General features: G+C 51.9%; 1 protein-coding gene across 1 annotated transcript in view; it reads left to right on the top strand.

The window, feature by feature from the left end:
- Window positions 1-21919, top strand: part of ALOX5 (arachidonate 5-lipoxygenase) — a 41676-nt gene extending 19757 nt beyond the window's left edge. Inside the window, exons 5-14 of the mRNA XM_043924991.1 lie at window positions 5298-5404; window positions 7442-7614; window positions 11704-11850; window positions 15870-16073; window positions 16850-16936; window positions 18546-18724; window positions 19031-19152; window positions 19512-19612; window positions 19929-20099; window positions 21218-21919. Coding sequence (XP_043780926.1) covers window positions 5298-5404; window positions 7442-7614; window positions 11704-11850; window positions 15870-16073; window positions 16850-16936; window positions 18546-18724; window positions 19031-19152; window positions 19512-19612; window positions 19929-20099; window positions 21218-21397 — 1471 coding nt within the window. The 3' untranslated portion in view covers window positions 21398-21919. The remainder of the gene's footprint in view (window positions 1-5297; window positions 5405-7441; window positions 7615-11703; window positions 11851-15869; window positions 16074-16849; window positions 16937-18545; window positions 18725-19030; window positions 19153-19511; window positions 19613-19928; window positions 20100-21217) is intronic.
- The last annotated feature ends 3138 nt before the right edge of the window (window positions 21920-25057 follow it).

The following is a 25057-nucleotide window of genomic DNA, read 5'->3' as shown; positions in this document are numbered from 1 at the left end:
AATTACTGATGGTTTTCAAAGACTCCTCAGGTGCTTGTTACCAACATGGAGCCCCAGGCCCGCCCCGGGGCTAGCGGAGGGGTCTTTGAATCAGTACACTGACACTTTAGGGAATTCTCCCAGTCATGCAAATCTGGAAAACCCTAAATCCATGGACGTGCTACCTGACCAAGCCTTGGACTGCCCTGAGGAGCTTCAGCACCTCCTGGTGCCGGCCACTCCCTACTGCTAGGGTGAGAGTTTCCCCAAGTGGGCCCTAGCCGTGGGTTGGCATAACCAGGAGGCAGACAGGTTGAGAAGTACTCATTCAGTTAGCTTCTGTGGCAACGTTTGCTTAGTTGCAAAGCTTCTCCCCTCAAGAAGTTGCCTCATTTGGTCGAGCTTCTGAACTTCTGTAAAGAAGGGGTGGGAGGCCACACCCCCAGGTCTTCTTCCTTGGGACATTTAAGAAAAACCCTACACAGACACACACACAGCCTGACAAGCAAACTCTGCAGGGAATCCCCCTCATATCAGAGAGATCCAGAGACCCAGTTTATCTGTCTTCCTGAGGCTGCGTCTCTGGGAGGAAGAAAGTAACAAGGGCCTGACACTTACCAAGCCCCTACTCAGTGCCAGGCTGTGGGTGTGGGTGCTTTCTCCGTAGAATTGTCTGTTTCAACCGTCATGGCATTGCTGGGTGGAGGGGGGGGAATCTATTAATCCATTAAAATTATAACAAATGTTATCTCATCTCTAAGTACCCTTTACAAGCAAGAGGTCACCTTTTCTAGAGCCTGGAAAGCAGTGGCCATTTCAGATTCTAGCTGCATCATCTTGGGAGAGGTTTTTAAGTTTTCTGGCTTAAAAGTTCCCTGACTATAAAGGAAGGCCGATGCTGCCTGATTGCTAGAATTGTTGTGAGATTGAAATGAAGTCATGTAGGCACTGCTGCTGTGGGGAGGTCTAGCACCCTGTAGGGGTGTGGCCTCTAGTAGCTCCGTTCTGGGTATTGGGGGGGACCTCCTTCTCCTTCCTGAGTCCAAGGAAGGAGACTGGCCAGGGAGCTGCCACCTGAGGCTCTGTCACTGCCTGTTTGCTGGCTCCTCTGGGCTTCCTCCACCCCCATGGAAGCTGGCCCAGAGCAGGCTATCTGCTGCTCATCCTTTGACAAACGTTTATTGGGCTCCTGCGAGTAGGGACCTGAGATGAATCAAAAGCAGTCCAAAAAGCTCACAGTCTGTTGAAGACCGAGCTGTGGACAGATCATCACGATGGCATGTGATGGATATTCCTTAGGAAAGGAGCACTCGGGAAGCGGGAGGCAGGGAGGAAGCTCTGAGGAAGCAGCATCAGGAAAGAGCTTTCTAAGAGGGAAGCCCAACCTGGGTCTTGAAGGATGTATAGGAGTTCACTGGGCTGATTGGAGGAGTGGAGGGGTGGCATTCAGGGCAGTGAGAACTCCATGATCCATGAGGACTGGAGTGGGGGGGCCTTTGTAGGGAAGTGGGACTGAGGCTGCCAATGCAGGGAATGGGGCAAGGATCCCAGCCTTTACTGGGATGAGACTGCTGGACCATGAGGGTTTGAAGCACGGATAAGGTCCATGGGGGTCAGCATTTTAGTGTCAAGGAAAGAGAAGTTGACTATCAGATGCTTCAGGGAGATCAGGGGAGTTTAGAGCTGACTCTGTGGATACAGTGACTAGGATATGACACCCAGTGTCGTGGAGGAGAGCACTCAGGGGCAGCAGATGAGAGGAAGCAAAGAGGAACCTGTACATACAGATTCCTTGGCGAACTGAGTGTGAAGGGAGAAAGGGATGAGTGAATTAGACAGCAGGACCCCAGGAAGGAGAGGGCAGGAGGGAGGGGGCAAGTACTGTGCTGTAGCTTGGATTGTGAACTTACCCACTGGTCCCCCCAGAACACCATAGCTTAAGGCTACAGACTTTAATATTAACATTAACAGTAAGTGATAATCAGGGTGCTAGTCACTAATATTTGCTGAACTCATTTTACATACCAGTGCTTTTTATATATCATGTCAGCCCTGTGAGGCAGGGACAATCGTTATACCCATTTCATGGATGAGGACACTGGGGCACAGAAGGTTAAGGATTTGTCTGAGACCACACTTCTGGGAAGAGATGGGGCTAGGATCTTCAGCCAGGCTGTAGTGACCTGCATCCATCTCAACTGTCCTCTTTAGCCTTGGCCTGGGCTTCCATGTGGACTCCAGCCCCACTCAGGATTCTTGTGTCCAGACCCCAGCAGTGGAGCTGGGGCTCCAAGACCCTCTGGTCCATCCCCTCAGTGGTCTGAAGGGGAAAAGGTGTCCACCCTGCACGTGGCAGCCCTACTGCCCTGAAGATCCCTGATCTGACCTGACCTGGGGCCTGGCCGGCCTCCCCACAGCTCCCTCCATGAGGCGCAACTCCGTCCTTCCGGCGTTTACTATAGGAAGCAGACTCAGGGAGATCTTCAGGGCCCTTCCCTCTTGAACCTCCGCCTCTGGACAGCTCGGTTTCCGCGTCACTTCTGGGTAACTGGCAAGTTTCCTCGAAGCCACCTGCTCTGCCTGGAACGGGGCTGGCCCTGTCCAGTAAGCTTGGCACCCCCACCCCAAAGAGCAAAACCATGAAGTGGGAAATGGAGAAGCTGTTCAAAGAAGGAAAGGGGTGGAGGGGGCGGAGGAAGCGGGAGCTCCCGCCTCTGCCAGCGCAGGCCCCACAGCTGGTGCCCAGCCCAGGCCAGCAAGTGGCTCCATGTGAGCTCCCGCCTGGCTGTGTCTATATCTGGTTCTGTTTTTACCTGGCTGTGCCATTACCTGTCCTTGCTGTCACCTGGCTGTGTGACCTCAGACGAGCCAGGTGCCCTGTCTGGCCACGGGTTCTGCTTTGTGCGATAACATGTCTTTTTATGTAGCAATATTTTGCCTCTAGATGACTTGCAAATAGTTTTCCTCCTAACTCCTCTTTTTCCTGGATCTCTGGCTTCCTCTGGGTAGTCCTACCACACCCCACCCTGTGTTCGGTGCCAACCTTCTGTTTAAAGGTCAAAGAGACCAGCTAGGGAGACCCGTGACCCACGTGGGGCTGTGACACCCTCCCAGTCCCCCACAAAGTGCCCTCTTTCCAGGGCAGTGTGGTGCTGGGCCATCCTCCAGGCAGGGAGGATTGTACAGGCCTGGGAAGGCCTCTCCACACCCAGACACCAGAGATCACTAGAGGTTTAGTCCTCCACCTTCACAAGGATTCCTGTCCCAGGGAGCTCAGTTAACAAAGGAGGTTGGAGGAGGAGGGCTGGGTGCTGGGTGAGGAAGGAGGAACGTGGCTGGTAGAAGCTTAGCTGGGGGCATTCCTGGAGGCCTGCCTGGCAGTGGTGAGGCTGCAACAAGCACATGAGTAAAGCAAGTATGTGGGTAAAAGCTCCCCCTTCCCCATGAAGGGCTGGGATCAAATTGCTGATGATGATAGACAGAATGAAACCACGGTTCTTCTCAGGCTCTGAGGCGCCGAGCACCTACTGTGTGCAGCCACCACAGCCCAGGCTGTGCTGTAGCACATTCCAGGCCTCACAGTGTATCCACCTTCCATAGGCAGCTGATTCCTCTAACTCGCTGAGGTCAGTGGCCTCATGGCCCCAGGACCTGCCCTCAAGCAGAGTGGGCTCCCAGGTCTCCAGGTAGCCAGGACCAACAAGAGAAGTATTTGCTAAATTGAGGCAGGACCCAAACAGGAGTCTTCAGGCAGGTGTGTCCTTTTCTGCCTGTGACCTTTGCTGTGACCGGCAGGGCCAGGAGGGGCCCCAGGGTCTCCCGCTTGTCTGCTGAGTCCCCATCTTTAGTCGCTGGGACTTGCTGCCCTCCTGCATGCTCACGGGTGTCCCCCCGACGATGCTATTCAGAGCCCTCTGTGCCCATCAGCCAGGTTCACTCCAGACAAAACACCCAAACCTCAGTCGTTGGAAGGCATGAGGAGGCTCCAGGATTCCCAGACCTTTGTGGACATGCTCAGTCCCCGCCAGCCCATTGCCCCAGGAGTAAATGCAAGGATGGGGCTGGGGCCTCTCCATAAGGGCTGCTTTCGGGGGGAGGCACCCTTGGGGAAGATGGGTGGGCAGGACAGGCAGCCCACTGGAGGAGCACCGGCAAGGTCCCCCACCTCAGGCCCTGACTATGCTGTGACCATACACCCTGAGCCCACTGTTGCCCGGAGCCCAGGCCCAATGGAGCAATGCAGACCCACCTTCACCCTCCTGGTGCTTGGGCAGTAGGCAGGTTTTCATGTGAATGTGTTTGTACTTAACCTGCCATCAGCGATGTGGAGGTAACATCACAGGCCTGTGGGGAAGGGGAGGCTTCATGAGATCAGAGGAGAAGCAGGGTTCACTAGGCAAGCCCTCCAGAGACATTCACCCCATATGCTCAAGAGGAGGAGAAAGAGGGGCACACAGCATTCCAAATGGGGAGACCATGCATGCCAACACCACCAAGTCAGGATAAAAGAGACAGAGCTGGTGGGGAGGCCTGAACCCTGGAAGACTGGATGGCAGGCAGGAAACGGGGTGACTGCTCGTCACTCTCAGCTGTGCATGTGCCAGAAAGGGAAAATGAGGCAGAGGCTGCCACCATGAGCACTGGCCAGATTTCCCACACCTCCGTCCTGCACCTTGCCTAGGTTATGTAGGAAAGCCTGGGATATCCCTTCCTGCCTTCCCCACCTTTCCCAGACCCATCGCACACCTGCCCCCTCCAGGAAGCCCCCCGGGTTGCTCAGGCCACTCAGATCTCTCTCCTTGTTGCCTGCAGCCGGCCTTTTGAATTTAGTAAGTTCTTATCCTGGGTTACTTTGCTTTCCTGTGTAATGAATATTTGGAAGCTGTGTCCTCCTCAGCACCAGGCAAAGAGCCCGAGTTAGGGAGACAGTAAAGGATGGCTAAACTCTACTGAACTGCTCATCCTCCCAAATCCAGGAGACTCAGGAGAGCAGCTGCAGAGGAAATAATAGTGCTCTGTCCCTGGAAGCTTCCACTGATCGGGGGAAGCAGCAGTTTGATGGCTGAATGAAGGCATGAGCACTGTAGACTGTTGTTGAGGGCAGGCCACTGGGCTCTTTCTTAGGGGAGTGCAGAAGGAAGCACGTGGACATGGGTGCCAGTTTCATCCTGCTTTCCACAAGGCCAATCAGCTGCCCCTTGGAGCTGTCCTGGGTTCAAAGCCCCTAAAGGCCCCATGAGACCCGGGTGCAAAGGGACCTGGCAGGGGGAGGCGAGGCCAGAGCGTGTGCAAGGGGGCCACCATGTCTCGATCTGCAGGATGGAAAACCTGTTCATCAACCGCTTCATGCACATGTTCCAGTCGTCCTGGAGCGACTTCGCCGACTTTGAGAAAATCTTTGTCAGGATCAGCAACACTATTTCTGGTGAGTGTGTTTTGGGGCACTCTCGTGGTGCTGGGGGAGCCTTGCCTGGGCATGGGAAAGGGCTGACCCACCTGCTCCAGTCCAGGCCCTCCCTGTCCCCCAGGCTGGCACCGCCTGCACCCACACAGCACCCTCTTCTGGGGACCACTCCCCTGGCCAGAGGTTTCTACTCCTTGGATGTTCAAGGCTGAGCACCCTCAACCTCATTCCACCATCAGAAGTCCTGAAAATATCAGACTTTTTTCTTTACATAAATCAATCATTTTTTATGCTTCTTAACAAAGAAAAGGCTGGAGTTAGAGTGGTTTTTTAAGCATTTACATGAAAGCAACAATGGGTTCCTTTGGACTAGGATGTGTTTGGTAGAGCAGTAGCATCGTATACCTGCCAGAAATGGCATAGGACGGACCATGCAGCAACAGAAAAGTTGGGAGACAGTAAGGAAGCAAGCACAGGGAACAGCTGCTTTCACCAACTCATGCCCAGGCTGTCCCCCTGCTCCCCTCCTTCTCCCGCATCCCGGGCCCCCCTCCTTCCTGGGCACAGGACCTGGGTTCTTTTTCTTTCTGTAGGTATAGCATTGCACAGCAGATCTCTAGAACTTATTCATCTTGCTTGATTGAAACTTCATGCTCATGGATTACTAACTCCCCCACTCCCTCTTAACCACCACCAGGCTATGCTGCTTTTTGTATTGATGTTTTCAAGATTTTTTTTTTTTAATGTGGACCATTTAAAAAGTCTTTATTGACTATTTTGCATTATTGTTTCTGTTTTATGTTTTGGTTATTTGGCCATAAGGCATATGGGAATCTCAGCTCCCCGACCAGGGACTGAACTCACAACCTCTGCACTGGAAGGCAAAGTCTTAACCACTGGACTGCCAGGGAAGTCCCCTTTGATTCTATGAGTTTGACTAATTTTGATTTTTCCTGTAAGTAGAATCATGCAGTATTTGTCCTTCTGAGACTGGCTTTTTTCATTGAGCATAATGTCCTCCAGGTTCATCTATGCTGTCATATACTGCACATATACTTCTTTTTTAAGGCTGAATAGTATTCCATTGTCTGTATATACCACATTTTCTTTATCTGTCTGTAGATGAGCATTTACATGGTTGCCACATATTGGCTGTTACAGATTGTGCTGGAATGAACACGGGGATACAGATACCTCTTCAAGATCATGATTTCAATTCTTTGGGACGAAGACCCAGAATTGGGATTGCTGGATCACGTGGTCATTCTATTTTGAACCTTTTGAGGAAGCTCCACACTGTTCTTCATGACAGTTGTGCATCCTGCCTTCCCACCAACTATGCACAAGGGCTCCAGCTCCTCCACAGCCTCACCAATACTTGCCTTTAAAAAAAAAATAATAATAGCGTCCTGACAGGTGTGAGGTGGTATCTCATGGTGGTTTTGATTTGCATTTTGCTGATGATTAGTAATGTTGAGCATTTTGTCATATGCCTGCTGGCTATCTCTATGCCTTATTCAGAGAAATGTCTGTTCAGATCCTTTGCCCCTTTTCTTTTATTTATTTATTTATTTTTTTTTATTATTATTATTATTTTTTTTTTCCAGTGGGTTTGTCATACATTGATATGAATCAGCCATGGATTTACATGTATTCCCAATCCGGTGTTTTTGCTGTTGAGTTGTAGGAATTCCTTATATGTTTTGAAAATTAACCTCTATCAGATATATGGTTTGCAAACATTTTCTCCTGTTGTGTAGGTTGTCTTTTCACTCTTGATTGTTTCATTTACGGTGCAGAAGCTTTTTAATTTGATGCAGTCCCATTTGTCTATTTTTGTTCCTTCTGGCTAAGGAGCTAGCTCCTTAGCCTAAAGGCTAGCTCAGGGAGGATGGGGTGGTGCCCTGGCCTGACTGAGTGGTCAAGCAGTTTGGCATGGTGGGCTGTGCAGTGAATGCCTGGGAGAGGGTACCAGCAGGGACTCTGGCCCTCGGTCTGCATCACGACGACCTCAGCCCGGCTCAGAGCTCAGGCTGAGCTGCAGTTCTCTCTTTGCAGAGCGGGTCATGAATCACTGGCAGGAAGACCTCATGTTTGGCTACCAGTTCCTGAACGGCTGCAACCCTGTGATGATCCAGCGCTGTCTGAAGCTGCCAGACAATCTGCCGGTGACCACAGAGATGGTGGAGTGCAGCCTGGAGCGGCAGCTCACCCTGGAGCAGGAGGTCGAGGTAGGACCTGATCGGCTGGAGACAGTGGCCCGGGCCAGAGGCAGCTCGGGTGGCCGGGTCACACTCAGTCAGGCAGAAACCACGTCCTGCTGGCCCATGCTTGCTGGCCTCCAGGCCACTATCTCCAGACTCTGGTTGATGGTCAGATTGGCTGCCTTCGGTGAAGTGGCCTCTTCCTTTTCCTGAGCATTTATGAAAACGGTCTTGTCCAACATAAGTGAGGGAATTGAGAGTAACATTTCTCCATGATGCTCAGGTCTGAGAGCATAAGATCAATGTTTTCAGTATCAATATCACAATTAAAAGAGCTCCCTCTAAAAAATAAAAAATAATAAATAAAAGAGCTCCCTCTAACAAAGGACCTGTTATGGGTCAAGTATTCTGAGAGATGCTTTACATGCAGAACCGTCAATTGTTACCCACCTTGCAAAGGTAAAGAAACTGGAGAAAAAGCTAATCTTACATCAGGACAAAACAAAACAAAAACAAAAGGAGAAAGCTGATGGAACTCTGACTTTTTAATTAGAAGTGTTGGTCTTCTGCTCCTGTCCTCACCCTCTTCCCACCCCTCTTCTTGGCCCTCATCTGCAGGGTCAGCTCTCTCCAGTTCCAAGACTCATCTAGTTTTGAGACAGAAAGGCTTCAAATCTCCTCCTCTGGAGGGACTTGATGTCAGCCACCTCCACGCCAGGAGCTTGAGGCTCTGGGAATGGCCCTTAGTCTCTCGTCAGCTGGCCCCTTCCCACTAGAGCCAGGATGAGCAGGCCTCCTGCCAGCGACCCCTCAGGTGTCTAGGGGGCCTTCTACTGTTTCTAGGCACCCCATGTTGCTTGCTCGGCTCATCTTAGGAGGCTGGCAAGAGAGGGATGGTCAGTGCCATTTGAAGATAGACCTCCTAGCCCTCACACCCTGCCCACCTGACTCCAGAGGGCCGCCTGCCCAGGTAAGGTCCCCAGGCAGGGCTCCTGCCCAGTCACATGGACAGGTGACAACACATACCTCCACGCAGACAGGCACACACAGCAGTGCTTCTCTGTAGACTTGATTGCTGGACATGGTAACATTGATTCAGTGATACTGATTTCAAGCTTCAAGTCAGAGAATCACTGAACCCTGAAAGTCAGAGAATCCTAGAACTGGAAGCAACTGAGCAGCCACCCACGTACCCAGCCACCCTAGCAGGGGGATCAGCCTCCACTTAGGAGTCCTTGCCCCCACACTGGTCACCTTTCCTTTGAGTAATGGTCTTGGTGCTCAGCTGTTGTTTCAAGGGTGAAGCAGTAATCCAATAGCCACCATTGACTGGATCCTTAGACATGCACCACCAATCTCTTATGCATACATGGCTCCATCCCCCATCTCTTACGCATACATGGCTTCATCCCCCACAATGTAGTTCTCAATCCCCACAATCTTTTCTGCTACCTCTCTTTGGCAGCATCTTATGAGCTACAGAGATCATAGATTTGTGGCCAACTAAAACTCCAAATTTTTTTTTCATCTTTACCTATACAATTATTTTTTTGCAATATGAATAGGTAAATTCTACCCCTATTGTTGTTTTTGAGTCATTGTCACAGCTCTTCAAGAGTGTTTTAGTTCTTAGACTTTATATTAGGATTCTGTGGTTTCAAGTTAAAACCAATTTAATCTAAGAAATGCCTTGGTTGGGGCAACAGCATAAAGCAGACTGAACTAGCTGGGTCTAAGATTCAGATAAGCCATTAGCATCATTTCTCCAGTTATCAATTTTCTTCTGCTGTTGGAATTATTTTTTTTTCTGAGGGTGTCCTTATGTGGAGATAAATATGACCACTAAGAGCTTCAGACTTACCTTCCATCCTTTTAGCAAACACTGCTGAATCCCAGAAAAAAAAAGTCCCTATTTCCCAACACTTTCAGCAAATGTCATGAGTCCAGTTTAAGTTGTGAGACAATTCCCTGAGTGACTACTGGCTGTAGCCAGTCACTGCAGCCAGGAGAATGGAAAATGCTGACCAAAAGGAGAGGACAGGGACACCAGATAAGCGAGACCACCTGTATCTTCTACAGAACCTAGAATATCAGAACTGAGAGATACAGTTGGCTCCTCACTTTCCAGAAGGATGAAATCACAGCCCAGAGGAAGGAGGTGGCCTGGAATGACAGAGAAATGCCCTATAGGCAGCCCCAAATCCCAGGCCTCCTGGTTCCCAGGGTCTCCCTTTAGCCTGTCATTCGTCAAGTTAAATAATTTGGTCTGCTCAAGAGTTGATTGGCAGCCATTTCTTCTGCACAGTGGTCACTGATGTCCACTCTGCTCTGAAAGTCCATTTGTCCAGCCCATCTCAGAAGCCCAACCAGCCCCGTGACCCACCAGGCCTGGGTGTCTCCAGTTTCTGGCCAAGGTGTCCTGAGGGACCATCACATACTCTCCTGGAGGCAGCCTATCCCCACCTTCCCTCTGCCCTGACTGGCCAAGGGCACCCTTACCTCTTCCCCCACTCTGTCCCCTTCCTGCCCCAAGTGCCACTCAGGCCGATGCTCAGAGCTCATCACTGGTGTCCAACAACTGCAGGGTCCTGCAGCTGGTGTTCCTGAGGCCTGTGAGCTGTGGTCACCTGGCGCCCTCTGCTGGCAGACATATGGACATGCAACTGACTTGAGCACCTGTTAACAGGTCTCTATCTACCACATCTACCCTGACCCCCTTCCCCAACCAGATCGCAACCCCTGCCTCCATTTCTAGCTTAAAACACAAGAAGCACCATTTGTCCTCCACCCAGACTCTTCCAGCTCTGGCCTGAGCAGGACTTGGCCCTGCAAAAGGAGCCCTCACGACGCTCAGGTTAGGCTCCGTCTTGGTAGCTCAGATGGTAAAGAATCTGCCTGCAATGGAGGAGACTCCAGGTTCGATCCCTGGATCCGGAAAATCCCCTGAAGAAGGGAATGGCTACCTACTCCAGTATTCTTGGAGAAGGCAACGGCAACCCACTCTAGTATTCTTGCCTGGAAAATCCCATGGACAGAGGAGCCTGGTAGGCTGCAGTCCATGGGGTCGGGAAGAGTCAGATATGACTGAGCGACTTCACTTTCACTTTTCACTTTCATGCACTGGAGAAGGAAATGGCAACCCACTTCAGTGTTCTTGCCTGGAGAATCCCAGGGACGGCGGAGCATGGTGGGCTGCCGTCTATGGGGTCGCACAGAGTCGGACACGACTGAAGCGACTTAGCAGCAGCAGCAGCCAGTATTCTTGCCTGGAGAATTCCATGGACAGAGGAGCCTGGAAGGCTACAGTCCATAGGGTCACAGAGTCACACATGACTGAGTGACTAACACATGCAGGGGACTCAAGTGTAAACTGGGGTGGGCGACTTGCTACCTTCCCTACATGCATTTTTGTTTTATACTGAAGTGTGATATCTACAGGAATCAAGAGTGGCAGCAAGCTCAATGATGGCTTGGTAGCACCAAGTTACCCAGCCATGCCAGAACCTCACACCAGGACACAGAACACACACCACCCCTGCAGACCCCACCCCCACCCTTGTAGACCTCCTTACCCCTGAAGAACCTCCCTTAAAACCTCAGGGTCCCCCAGCCCTGACTACCCCCTCCTGACATGGCGGACACCCGCTTTTGAACCTCAGAAGCTCCCTCCTGCCAACTTTCCATCTCTCCTCCCAAGGGTAACATTTGTCCTGACTCTGACACTCGAGTTTGCCCAGCTTTGAACTCTTGTAAGTGGAATCCTGCAGCATCACTCTTGGCATTTGACTTCTCTCATTTATTTCATCTAACTTCTGTCTTCTTTCTTTACTGTCACTCTGGGTGGTCTTTCATGAGACTCAACATCTTTCATGAGGCTCAGGCAGACTGCAGGTACAGCAAGTGTGTTAGGAGCCCCTGCATTTCTTCACCTTGCTGAGCCCCACCATGGCCTATGAAAACTGCTGTCAATCAGCCTTGGAGTCAGAGGACTCCAAGAACTCTAAGCTCTGAACTCCACTATGTTGACTTGACCTCCTATCCCTCCCACTGTGCCCAATTCCTGGGTCTGTCTCAGACTGAACCTGATTTGGATGTATTTCCTCTTATCTCCTGCAGCAAGGGAACATCTTCATCGTCGACTTTAAACTGTTGGATGGCATCGATGCCAACAAAACAGACCCCTGCACTCTGCAGTTCCTGGCCGCGCCCATCTGCTTGCTGTACAAGAATCTGGCCAACAAGATTGTCCCCATTGCCATCCAGGTAGGCGGCCCAGCCCGGTTCTCATCCTGGGCAGCTCCATCCTCAGTAGCCAGGGCTCAGGGAGGATTTCCTGGGTGGATCCAACAAACCTCCAGGAGGGAAAGGCAGCAGCCCTGCCTGGAATCTCCTGCTTAAGGCTTTGCCAGGGGGACAGGACAAACAAGAACATAGGGCTTCCTGCCAGTCATGGGGAGGGCTGACCATAGTGGGCAGAAAGGGCTCCACTCCACGAGATACCCTTGAACACTTCCTGGCTCTGGGAAGGACCTTCCCTGGGATGGTATGGGCTCCCCACCGCAGCATTCTGACCAGCCCCAAATCAAAACACCAGTAGGACACAGAAAACCCTAAAGATAGTATCAGGAAACTACTAGAGCTAATCAGTGAATTTAGCAAAGTTGCAGGATACAAAATCAATACACAGAAATCACTTGCATTTCTATATACTAACAATGAAAAATCAGAAAGAACAATTAAGGAATCAATCCCATTCACCACTGCAAGAAAAAGAATTAAATATCTAGGAACAAACTTACCTAAGGAGACAAAAGAACTGTACACAGAAAATTATAAGACACTAATGAAAAAAATCAAAGATGACATAAACAGATGGAGAGATATTCCACGTTCCTGGGTAGGAAGAATCAATATTGTGAAAATGACTATACTACCAAATGCAATCTACAGATTTAATGCAATCTCTATCAAATTACCAATGGCATTTTTCACAGAATTAGAACAAAAAATTTCACAATTCATATGGAAACACAAAAGACCCTGAATAGCCAAAGCAGTCTTGAGAAAGAAGAATGGAGCTGGAGGAATCAACCTTCCTGACTTCAGATTATACTACAAAGCTACAGTCATTAAGGCAGTATGGTACTGGCACAAAGACAGAACTCTGGACCAATGGAACAAGATAGAAAGCCCAGAAATAAACCCAGGTACTTATGGGTACCTTATTTTTGACAAAGGAGGCAAGAATATACAATGGGGCAAAGATAGCCTCTTCAATAAATGGTGCTGGGAAAACTGGACAGCTACATGTAAAAGAATGAAATTAGAACACTTCTTAACACCATACACAAAGATAAACTCAAAATGGATTAAAGATCTAAATGTAAGACCAGAAACTATAAAAGTCTTAGAGGAAAACATAGGCAGAACACTCAATGACATAAATCAAAGCAAGATCCTCTAAGACCCACTTCCTAGAGTAATGGAAATAAAAACAAAAGTAAACAAGTGGGACCTGATTAAACTTAAAAGCTTTTACACAGCAAAGGAAACTGTAAGCAAGGTGAAAAGACAACCCTCAGAATGGGAGAAAATAATAGCAAATGAAACAACTGACAAAGATTTATTTCCAACATATACAAGCAGCTCATACAACTCAATACCAGAAAAACAAACAACGCAATCAAAAAGTGGGGAAAAGACCTAAACAGACATTTCTCCAAAGAAGACACACAGATGCCTAATAAACACATGAAAAGATGCTCAACATCGCTCATTATTAGAGAAATGCAAATCAAAACTACAAGATATCACCTCACACTCGTCAGAATGGCCCTCATCAAAAAGACTACAAACAATAAATGCTGGAAAGGGTGTAGAGAAAAGGGAATGCTCTTGCACTGTTGGTGGGAATGTAAACTGATACAGCCACTATGGAAGATGGTATGGAGATTCCTTAAAAAACTAGGAATAAAACCACCATATGACCCAGCAATCCCACTCCTGGGCATATACCCTGAGGAAACCAAAATTGAAAGAGATACAAGTATCCCACTGTTCATTGCAGCACTATTTACAATAGTTAGAATATGGAAGCAACCTAGATGTCCATTGACAGATGAATGGATAAAGAAGTTGTGGTATACATACACAATGGAATATTACTCAGCCATAAAAAGGAACGCATTTGAGTCAGTTCTAATGAGGTGGATGAACCTAGAACCTATTATACAGAGTGAAGTGAGTCAGAAAGAGAAAGATAAATACCATATTCTAACACATATATGGAATCTAGAAAAATGATACTGAAGAATTTAATTACAGGGCAGCAATGGACAAACAGACATAGAGAATAGACTTATGGACACGGGGAGAGGGGAGGAGAGGGTGAGATGTATGGAGAGAGTAACATGGAAACTTACATTACCATATGGAAAATAGATAGCCAATGGGAATTTGCTCTAAGGCTCAGGAAACTCAAACAGGGGCTCTGCATCAACCTAGAGGGGTGGGATGGGGAGGGAGATGGGAGGGAGGTTTAAAAGGGAGGGATATATGTATACCTATGGCTGATTCATGTTGAGGTTTGACAGAAAACAGCAAAATTCTGTAAAGCAATTATCCTTCAATAAAAAATAAATTAATTTTAAAAAAGAACACCAGTAGGGCCTGAGCAGGTGAAGCTGTGAGATGAGCTTGAAGCTGAGGTTGCAGAGGGAGGACCATGGAGGTCAGGAGCCATTGCAGTCCTAAGATGCTCTCGGGTTCTTGTCTCCACCGAGGATGATGGAGGAGGAGAGGGGTGCAGTTTGGAGGAGGGACAGGCGGGGCCAGAGCTTCCTCTCTCCCCCTTCCTGGCTGCATCTGCTTTCTCAGGATGTCACGCCACGGCAACACTGTGGGAGATGTTACACCAGCAGCAGGAAACCACGCCGAGGCCAGGACCTGGCGTGGATCTGTGAAGGAGCGAGGCTTCACAGGGCCCCCAAGGGGAAGGCAGACAGGCACTCAGCAAACAGCACCCTGAGTCAGTCATGAACCCGGCAGTGGGTGCCATGGGCATGAGCAGCTAGTCTTGCCAGATGTTAACTGCATGCCAAGATTATCCCAAGGGTTTGCCCACACAGTCCACAATCCCTTACTCTCAATTCTGAAACCTAAAACTCTTCGATTCTCAAAAAATTTGTAGCAGATTCATTGGCAGCAAAGCTTGCTCTGAACCAATGTGCATGCATTCTCCATCGCTCAGTCGTGTCTGAACCTTTGCGACTCTATGGACTAGCCCACCAGGCTCCTCTGTCCGTGGGGTTTTCCAGGCAAGAATACTGGAGTGGGTTGCCATTTCCTCCTCCAGGGGATCTTCCTGATAGAAGGGAATACTTAAGAGGCTTTCTCCCACTCAGTGTGAAAGGTGTGTTTCATGTAGAAATATTAGCATGATTGAGTGTAAAATATTGTGTTGGTGCAAACCCAGGGAGAGGAAGACAGGTGTCACATAATGATGTGTACACGCTGCTAAAAATCCTAAAAATCCTGGATTCTGAAACATTTGGCCATCAGGGTTTCAGACCAGAAAACCTGCCTTTATTTACATAATTGTCACTACAACCCTCTGAGTAGGCAGGCACTCCATCTGCTGATCATTTTAAGCAGATAAGGGAACCGAGGCACCAGGGCACACAGTCAGCGGCAGAACTGAGATGGGGCCAGGTCATCTGGCTCCAGAGTTTGTGTCCCCCTCCCCCGCCCCCCACCTCCAATCAATCAAGGGCAAGAAGGGGATTCAGAAGCACACAGACAGAGGCTGGGGAGCAGCAACATTTAAGGGGAGAGCCGAGGAAGGAAAAATCAGGAGACCAGAAAGCAGCTGCAGAGAAGTGGGTGGGACCGGGAGGGAGGGGCAGAGATGGGGAGTGGGTGGAAGACCACTGCCCACACCTTCTCACACCACAGCATTCACCCCGTGTTGTCGCCTTCACACCCTTTCATTCACTTCCCCTAGTAACTGCCAGGCGAATAGACCCTGTCCCCTTGTTAACGACAGTGAAGGTGGAGTTCATAAAGGCTAAGTTGTCCAGGGTCCTACAGGTAGTAAATGATGTAGCCGGGAGGAGAAATTGTTACAAACCCTGGGCCGCTGCCCTCCTCCATGATCCTCTCATGATTCAAAGTCTCTGTTTAAGAAATCTGGATTCTCCTGGGATTTCCTGAGAGGCCAGACTCTCCTACGGTTAGATCTGGAGTGAAATATTGCAATGCCTTCTCTTTCTCCAACGTATCAGCTCAACCAGGTGCCGGGAGAAGAGAATCCCATTTTTCTCCCTTCGGATGCAAAGTATGACTGGCTCCTGGCCAAGATCTGGGTGCGCTCCAGTGACTTCCACGTTCACCAGACCATCACCCACCTTCTGCGCACACATCTGGTGTCTGAGGTGTTTGGCATCGCCATGTACCGCCAGCTGCCTGCCGTGCACCCCATTTTCAAGGTACAGCAAGCTCCTGCCTCCCCCTGGGGGGAGAGGTATCAGATATGGGGGTAGAGGACAGAAGGGCCAGAGGAGGGGCCCCGACATCCCCACAGGCCTGAGGCTGGGAGAGGTTGTAAGAGAGCCCTGGAGAGGCTGGGGAGGGGGGGAGGCACCCCCAGGAAGAAAGCAGCTCGGAGCCTGCTGGGTCCTGAGGACATGGGGCAGGGGCTGGTGCCTGGGCCTGCCCTGGATCTGGCTAGCCTTGGGGAAGGCAGCAGAGTCTGAAGAGATGAATGAGTTCAGTGCTGCTCTGTCTGATCCCAGGGGGCAGCCCCACATTCACTGCCCTTCTCTCTCCTGCATCCTGCAGACACTGACTGCTGGAGCAACTGCAGGCTTAAATTACCTCCATTTCCCCATCTGTAACACCGAGATCAGATAGTACCCCTGCCCTCTAGGATCACTGTCAGGGTTGACATAGTGGACAAATTCGGAGAATTTCAAAGAGTGCCCAGCTCACAGTTGCGCTCTGTGCAAGCGTTGACGATGGTCATTTCGTCATGATCATTCTTGCTGAGCATCAGAGCGGCAGTCCCCAGGCTGCCATGCCAGCAGCTCTCAGCAGTGCAGGTCGACACGCCAGCTTCACTCCCTCCGTGAGCCCTGGCATCGCTCCTCCACAGTGCACTGGGGTGGGGTGGGGCTGGGGGTCCTGGGGACCCCGAAGAGGTGCAGACCGGGTCGGGAGCCCCTGCCCTGGCCACCTCTGAGGTCTGCCCCTGTCGCTGCACCAGCTTCTGGTGGCACACGTGCGGTTCACCATCGCCATCAACACCAAGGCCCGGGAGCAGCTCATCTGCGAGTACGGCCTCTTTGACAAGGTGAGGGCCCACCCCAGGGCCGGAAGAATCTCAGCGGCCCCCACCCGACCTGAGGCCCAGATTTCCTCTTCAGAGACCAGCCCCCTAGGCACCACCTGGGTGAAGGCCTGGAAAGGGTGATAGGCTGGGTGCGCTCCGAGTGAAGTCTCCCATGTTCTCTGGCTGGGGTCCACCCCTTCCATCCACCCTCTCTTCCTCCTCACTTTGTCACCTCCTCCCATCCCTCCCTTCCCCTCCCCCTGACATGTGGGTGTAAACCCTGCCTGCCTGCCCTGTGGCCCACACTAGTTTCCTGCACCTCCCCACCCACTCTGCCGCCCATCACTCTGAGCACAGCCTCCCACCCTTCCTCCCTTTCAGGCCGTCAGAAATCCCAACCCACTCTTCCCTTCAGTGGGGCCTTGGGCCCCCACCCACCCATCACGCCCTCTCAGGCAGTACCCCTTGCTGTGACCCCTCTGGAGGCTTACTGGACCCTCCCACAGCCTTACCCCCAATCTTGCTCTTTCCCACCTCCAGTTAGTAAGCCAGCCAGACCATCCCAAGGGTTGAGTCACCATTTGGGTAGAAAATGACAAAACTCATCTCAGGCCAGCTACAGCTGGAATGGGACCGTGTCATCTCACACACCGGGACACGTTCGGGCGCTTCAGCTCCTCGCTCCATGTTCCCTTGGGCAACGCTGGCCCATGGCCTCCACCTCAACACCTGGTGAGGGGCCCAAAGCCCCCCAGGCGACCCCTGCCCTCTAGGATGCCTCATACACGGCCCGGGACTCGGTGTCCCCAGGGTACAAGCCCACTGGCTGGCACTCTTTCTCTCTTTAAACTGTGTGGGCCTCACTCTCCGAGACGGGCTCTGCAGACAGGCTTCCCCCAGTGGGATGGGGACATCACAGTGAGCTCCAGGCTTACATTCCCACACAGTGACATCATCTTCCATACAAATAGAAAGTACCAGGGAGCAACTCTGTTGGTTCTGCTTGGGTCAAACACCAACCGTGGATCAGTGTCTGGACCCAGCCCCCAAGTTCTCCTTGGAAGATTCTATGCCCTGAGCACTCAGCCATGTGTGTGCCTGCCTGCAAGCACATGTACCAGCATCTCTGCAGCTGGGATGATGACCAGCAGCCCTCACTAGGCACACAAGAGGGCCTCAGCAGAGTGGTGTGTGTCCTGGGGTCCAGTGTATGCCCCTGTCTTATGCTCAAAGATCAGGTCTCTGAGAGCAATGAGCAGCTCCAGGCAGCTCAGAATAAGCTCAGAACCTGTGCTCAAAACAAGGGCAGGTCTGGTCCAGGGGTTGCTCTGGCCTGGATTCCACACTGCCTGCTGTCCTCAACTGCACCACTTGGGTGGGGAGCTCACCCCTCCCTCCTGCATCTCAGCCCCTCATATTTGGATCAGGACGAGGCTCCTCCCCATAACCTCCTCCTGGGGCTGCCCTGGGCATGCTCTGAGTTAAACGTCCCTCCCACTCCACCTCACTGGACATGGGCTTGCTCTGGTGGGCCTGGGCATCTCCCTGCCCTTTCACAGTTTCTCATGCTGAGCTCTGGCCCTGGAGGAACCGGCCTTGGCTCACAGCACTTCCTCCCCTCCTGCTCAAGGCCAATGCCACCGGGGGCGGTGGGCATGTGCAGATGGTGCAGAGGGCCATGCAGGACCTGACCTACACTTCCCTGTGCTTCCCTGAGGCCATCAAGGCCAGGGGCATGGACAACACGGAAGACATTCCCTACTACTTCTACCGGGACGACGGGCTCCTGGTGTGGGAGGCCATCAAGACGTGAGCTACAGGGCTGGGGGGTCAGCTCTGGGCAGCGGGAGCTGAGGGCCTGCAGGAGGAGTGGGCGGGGCTCTGACGGTCATGACTGGGGGTGCTGGCCCGCTGACTCAGTGGGCCGGGAGGCTTGGCTCATTTTCAGGGCAGTGATGGGGGAACGGGGCTATGGCAGGTTGGACGGGGTTCGGGGAGAGGGTGACCTGAATCCAGACATCAAGAAGTGACGGGGTCACGGATAGGGCCCAGGGGCCAGTTCTGCAGACCCTGGCTGGTCACCCACTCTTGGCTGGGCCTCTCCCCCTGGGCCAGGTTCACGGCTGAGGTGGTGGACATCTACTATGAGACCGACCAGGTGGTGGAGGAGGACCAGGAGCTACAGGACTTTGTGAAGGATGTTTATATGTATGGCATGCGGGGCAAGAAGGCCTCAGGTGGGGACCGCTCTCCACCCGCGGCCCTCTCTCTCTCCCCGTACCACTGAATTGCTTTAGGTGATGCTGGCTGTTGGCCTCCATCTTCGCACCTGGGGCTGAGCCCACGGCTCCCAGGGGCCCCCTGCCCTTCAGTGTACCCCACCGGGATATCTCAGGGGCTTTCCAAGAGCCAGGGCAGAAGCAACAGGAACACTGGGCCAAGTAGCCGTGTTCTTCCAGTGCATCTTGCTCATGCCCGGGCCCTCCCAACACTGGTGTGTGGGCACCCGGGACCTGTATGCGTGGGAGTGGGTGTCTGCTGGTCGGGTGGCCTTCCCTGGGGTTGGGGCCCCAGCCAGCCCAGGGCTCTCCCTTAGGCTTCCCCAAGTGCATCAAGACCAAGGAGAAGCTGTGTGAGTACCTGACCGTGGTGATCTTCACGGCCTCAGCCCAGCATGCGGCGGTGAACTTCGGCCAGGTGGGCAAGGACAGGGCAAGCCCTCTGGGCGGAAGATGGCCAGGGCCAGCTCGGCTGCCTCTGAGGGCCCTGGGTGGGCCGCCCTACTTCCTCAACAGGAGCGGGGACAGAGGGGTGGAGGGGCCAGGAGTCTGGTGTTCCCGGTGGCCAGTGGAGTTCGGTTTTGTGCTAAGCACTGGATGCCAGTGTGAGGGAGGGGGCTTCCCTAGCCCCGCTGGAGTTGGAGGAAGGGGCTCGGGGAGGTGGCACCGGAGGCAGAGGTGGGTGAGGGCTGCACTGCAGGGGCACCCAGCTGGGTCGGTGGCTGTCCCTCCAGTATGACTGGTGCTCCTGGATCCCCAATGCCCCCCCGACCATGCGAGCCCCGCCTCCGACAGCCAAGGGTGTGGTCACCATCGAGCAGATCGTGGACACGCTGCCTGACCGCGGCCGCTCCTGCTGGCATCTGGGCGCAGTGTGGGCACTGAGCCAGTTTCAGGACAATGAGGTGAGACCAAGTTTAACCCCTTCCTCAGTCCCAGGGTTTTGTGATTCAGGGCTCAGGCTGTACCCCTGCCGGCCAGGAATCCTGACTTGCAAGGCTGGAGGGACCTGTGAGGTCCTCAGGGATGGGGTTCAGAGTGGGATGGGGCAGGAGAGCAGGGGTCACTGCTCCACCGTGATGCTCCCCACAAGGGCACACCCCACCCGTCCCCTCTGTTGGTAAAGCTCTTCCATGTGAATTCCTCCCTGGTACCCCAGACGTGAGAGCTGAGTTTCCTGGGTATCTTTTGAGACATTCCCATACTCATACAACCTGTTGAACCTAATTCCAAAGCCCCAAAGCCGGCTCTCAGACACCACCCCCTGGTGTTACCTCAGTGCTGCTAAGAATGACTGGTCGGTGGAACTGGCCCCAGACCCACTGGCATTTGTTGGCAGTGTGTTGCTTTGGGACCTTTGTCTTGGTCCCTAACATCTTCACATATAGGTCTCAGCACATGTGTTCAACAGAACCAGTACATTCCTTGTAGAGGAATTTCTTGGTCAAAGAATGCTGAGACTGAATGGCCCTCCACAAACTGAATCCAACCTCCCATCAACAGTGCAGAACACTTCTCCCATCCTGCCCAGCCCTGGCTATGAAACTTTCCAATTTTAACATTCTCGGATCTTGTTTCTAAAAGATACACCTAGTTCCAATTTGCAGACATTTGTGAGCATGCAAATGGGCACACCACCCCAGCAGAGCCTGGCTGTGGCTGACCTGGGCTGGAGAGAAGGCCAGACTGGCCCTGTGCCCCTGTGGCCCCGACACCAGGCGGGAGTGCACCTGGGGACTGGGCCACATGCCCACCACAGCCAGGACCACGCCAGCCTCCATCCACATCTGCCTGAGCCATTACCGGTCCTTATAGCCTCCCTGCAGCAGGGCATTGATCTGTGAGGCCCCAGTCCAAGAGCATACTCGGGTGCTCTCAGCAGGTGGCAGGGGGCGGAGATGCGGGGAGCGGTGATGAGCACAGGAATTGACTCCCAGAGGCTGAGCTCTGGGGACAGGACGAGTCCTGTCGGTTTACATCGCCTCATCACAGGTTAACCTGTCTCTGTCTGTCTGGGTCTCAGCTGTTCCTGGGCATGTACCCAGAGGAGCATTTCATCGAGAAGCCGGTAAAGGAGGCCATGTCCCGGTTCCGTAAGAACCTCGACTCCATCGTCAGCGTGATCGCCGAGCGCAACAAGAATAAGAAGCTGCCTTATTACTACTTGTCCCCAGACCGGATTCCCAATAGCGTGGCCATCTGAGTAGCCGCCTGAGCCCGTCTCATTGCAGGACGCCCAGCTGCTCGAGGCTGGGCTCGGCTCCCAGACTGCAGCCTGCCGGGTTGGGCGGGCTCCTGGGGCCGCCAAGGGGTGGGCCTTCGGATTCCTGGGAAGTGGCCTGTGGGACCCAGGCTCCTGGCTTCAAACCAAACACTCCCCAGATTGGTCCACAAAGTAGCTCAGCTTTGGAGCATTTTCCTGTTTGTTCCTCAGTCTTTAGCAAGTGCCATACTTTGATCAGAGTATGTTAAGACTGCAGGGACCTTTCCTACACAGAACAGGACTGTGCCCCTTCCAGCCCTTTCACCCAGCTCAGCGCTTCATGGTAGGCAGCCCAGAAGAGCAACACAAATGATGGATGTTCTTGCTGAGAAATGGGAAGATGATTTTCTGTTCTATTTATGCTTAGTCCCATCTCTTGCATACAGTAGGTACCCAGATAAATTCTTGTTGAATGAATTAAGAACTGGTTGTTATAAAAATAAAGGAGTTTGCTTAAAACAATTCTCAAACATGCTATGTTCCAATCACCCCAAACAGCTCATATCCTCTCCCAAACCCCTCCCAAACAGCTCACAGCCCAAACCCCTCCCCACACAAAAAAAGCCATAATCTTTGTGATCCCATCTAGGCAAAAGCTGCCCCCGTTCCGTTTGGAGAAAAGGTACTTTTCTCTCTTCTTTGCCCAGAAAGTTCCTACGCTTCCTTCAGAACACATTTCCTTCAGGACACCTCCTATGTCTGTGAAGGAGCCCCAGGACCAGGGCTCTCAGGTGACTAGATTTTATGGACCAAAAAAGTTTTGCAGGAAAAATCAGGAGGGACATTGTTACCAAGTTTTTGTTGCTATGAACCACCCAATCCACAAAATCACCCCCACCAGAGGGAGGTTCAAGAGGGAAGGGACAAACTATACCAATGGCTGATTCATGTTGATGTTTGGCAGAAACCAACACAATTCTGTAAAGCAATTATCCTTCAATTAAAAAATAAATTTAAAAAAATCACCCCCACCAAGAGCTACCATCTGCTCTCGTCACTGTTCTGTAACAGGGCATTTAACAACAGAAAAGTGGGAGAATGAGGATAACAGACTACTCTTTCTCGCAACAACCTATGTTGTCTTTTTTCCCATCTAACCCCTGGTCCCCCCACAGTGGTGCCAGGCAACACAGTGAGGCCAGCTCCCCTCTGCCAAGACCCTGGCTCTGTGTGTCTTGAATGAAAGGGTGGAAGCTGGACGAAGGGACCAAAGCGGAGCCCAGTTCGGCTCCCTGAACCACTGGACCTCCAGACACCTACTTCATGCAGAGGGGACCCTGCGATGCCCCCACAGAGCCTGGACTCTGCTTCTCTCATTTCAGCTCCCAGAAGCAGCTTGGCGAGGCAGGCCAGACGAGGCTTCTCTGACAGCTGAAGGGCCGAGGGAAGCTCTCAGCTCAGGACAGCAGTTTCATCCCTTCTTCCTTTTACTCCTGAACTAACCTCAGCTCTATCCAGAACCAGCAACAGAGATGCATAGCAGGAAAACTGGTCACTGGGGCACCTCTGAGGCTGGGAGAAAGGACAGGCCCTAGAAGAGGGCCGTCTACACCTCTGTCACCACGTGGGCTGTGCACCAACAACACCAGGGGCACCGATCACACAGACCAAGGGTTGGCAAACTTTTTCTATAAAGGGGCGTGTAAATATTGTAGGCTTTCCAGGACACAGGATCTGCCAGTGTAACAGGAAATAAGCTGAACACAGCACATCCACGAAGGGACATGGCTGTGTGTCTGTAAGTGTACTTACCAAACAGGAGGCTGGTCTGCGAGCACCAGTGGCCACCCCCTGACCTAGAGGACTGGAAGTTCCCCTAGCAGTGTGCCTTAACCCATCATTCTGTGGCTCACTTCGAAGGGCGAAGAGGCTTGGGGGTGGCGTTGTTTCAAAGCCTCGCTGCAACAAGACCTTATCTGGTGTCTCTTCAGCCAAACTCACTAAAATTCATCGGGTCCCCAAAAATCGAAGCCCCTCACGGGAAGCCCCCTCCTCACATTCTTAGGGAAGATTTCTCTTCCAGCTCCAGGCTCCCAACATTCCCTCCAACCAACAGTTGAGTGCAAGTGAGCCCAGGGGGCACTAGTCTCTGTCCCTCCTGCAAGCACACTCCTGAGCAGGTTCAGCTGTTCTGCGGCCATCCCCTCCTCTAGCAGCTTCCACAGCTGCGCTCAGTTCCCAGGACCTGTTCTCCCAAGTCAGGCAAGAAGGACGCTAGCAAAGCAACCCCCTGAGTAGCTCCCCAGTCTCCTGGCTGCCCTCTGTGGTGCCCTGAACTTGGGGGCCAATTCTCCTGGCTCACCCACACAGTATGTTGGGGCAACCTTGGCCTCCCTCATCTCCTGAGCACAGGTGAAACCAGGCACCCACCCTCAGCACTCCCAGCCCCAGGAGTGGTTTGCAGTCCCAAGACTGGAGGATCAACCACATGGGCATTATTCAGGGAAGCCCTGGCAGTGAGAGGGTACAGGCAGGAAGGCCAGGGGTCTCCAAATGGAGGAAATAGGCTGCAAGTGTCAGACACTTTTTCTCTCTTAAGGCAGGAGGAAACAAATTAGTGTCGCACTTTTCCCCTTCTCTATACAAATTTAAAAAGCGGTTTCTCTTAAAACTCTGTGTTACCATAACGACACCTGGTTCCACCCTAACTTAACTTTGCTCAAACTTTGAGCTAACCAATGCATTTTTATGGAAATGTTTGTTTTAAGCTATGTTCATGTACTATGCATTTACCCCCAACTCTGTCTTCAAGTCCGTTCCGCCTAAAGGCTCAGAACTAATTTGACAAACCAGTAGGTTATACTCACACAGTGTTCTCCTAATCTATGTTAATGAAACTATTTGTTTGGTAATCTGCCTTTCTTCCAGATTCAAGTCAATCATTCCATGGCCCTGGATGACTCACCTGGTGCCATTCTCTGAGTTTTGAGACATTTCCTTTCTTTAATTGGCAGACTGCTAGTACCTGTGTAACATCCAGCTAAAGACTAGCAGGGGGGTATTCTTTCTGCCCCCTTCTGATGTCTATGTCAGAAGCTTTCTCTATCTCTTATACTTTAATAAAACTTTACTACACAAAATCTGAGCGATCAAGCCTCGTCTCTGGCCCCGGATTGAATTCTTCTCCTCCAGAGGCCAAGAATCCCAGTGTCTTTTGTGCTTCAGCAACAACCTTTCACCAGGAGCCAGGAAGTATAGCTATCGCCGGCAATCCTGCCAGCTATCGCCGGCAATCCTGCCAGCCCTGCCGCACTTCCTCACTCTGCTGGACGGTATCAGTCAATGATTTAACAGGAATGAGGCCAGTTAAGCCATGGACCGCTCCAGTGGTCATGGTGCCATACACACCCTGAACTCGAGTCTGGCTTTCCTCAGCGCAGTGAGTCCAAGTAGGGTCCAGATATTTGGAACAAGCACACTTGTGAGAATGACTTCAGCTTTCACTCCCATGCTCACCCACTCTCCAGAACCCACTCTTCCCCACTGACCGCCAGCATCTGGGGGATCCAGCCTCCCTTACAGGGACAGACCAAAGCTGCATGATTTTCTCTGATACAGAAGCCAGAGGAAAGGGGATCAGACCACTGGAGGGGCTGCCAA

Source organism: Cervus elaphus, chromosome 15, assembly GCF_910594005.1.
Source record: "Cervus elaphus chromosome 15, mCerEla1.1, whole genome shotgun sequence".
NCBI classification, from domain to species: Eukaryota; Metazoa; Chordata; class Mammalia; order Artiodactyla; family Cervidae; genus Cervus; species Cervus elaphus.
This window is presented reverse-complemented; position numbering and strand designations above follow the sequence as displayed.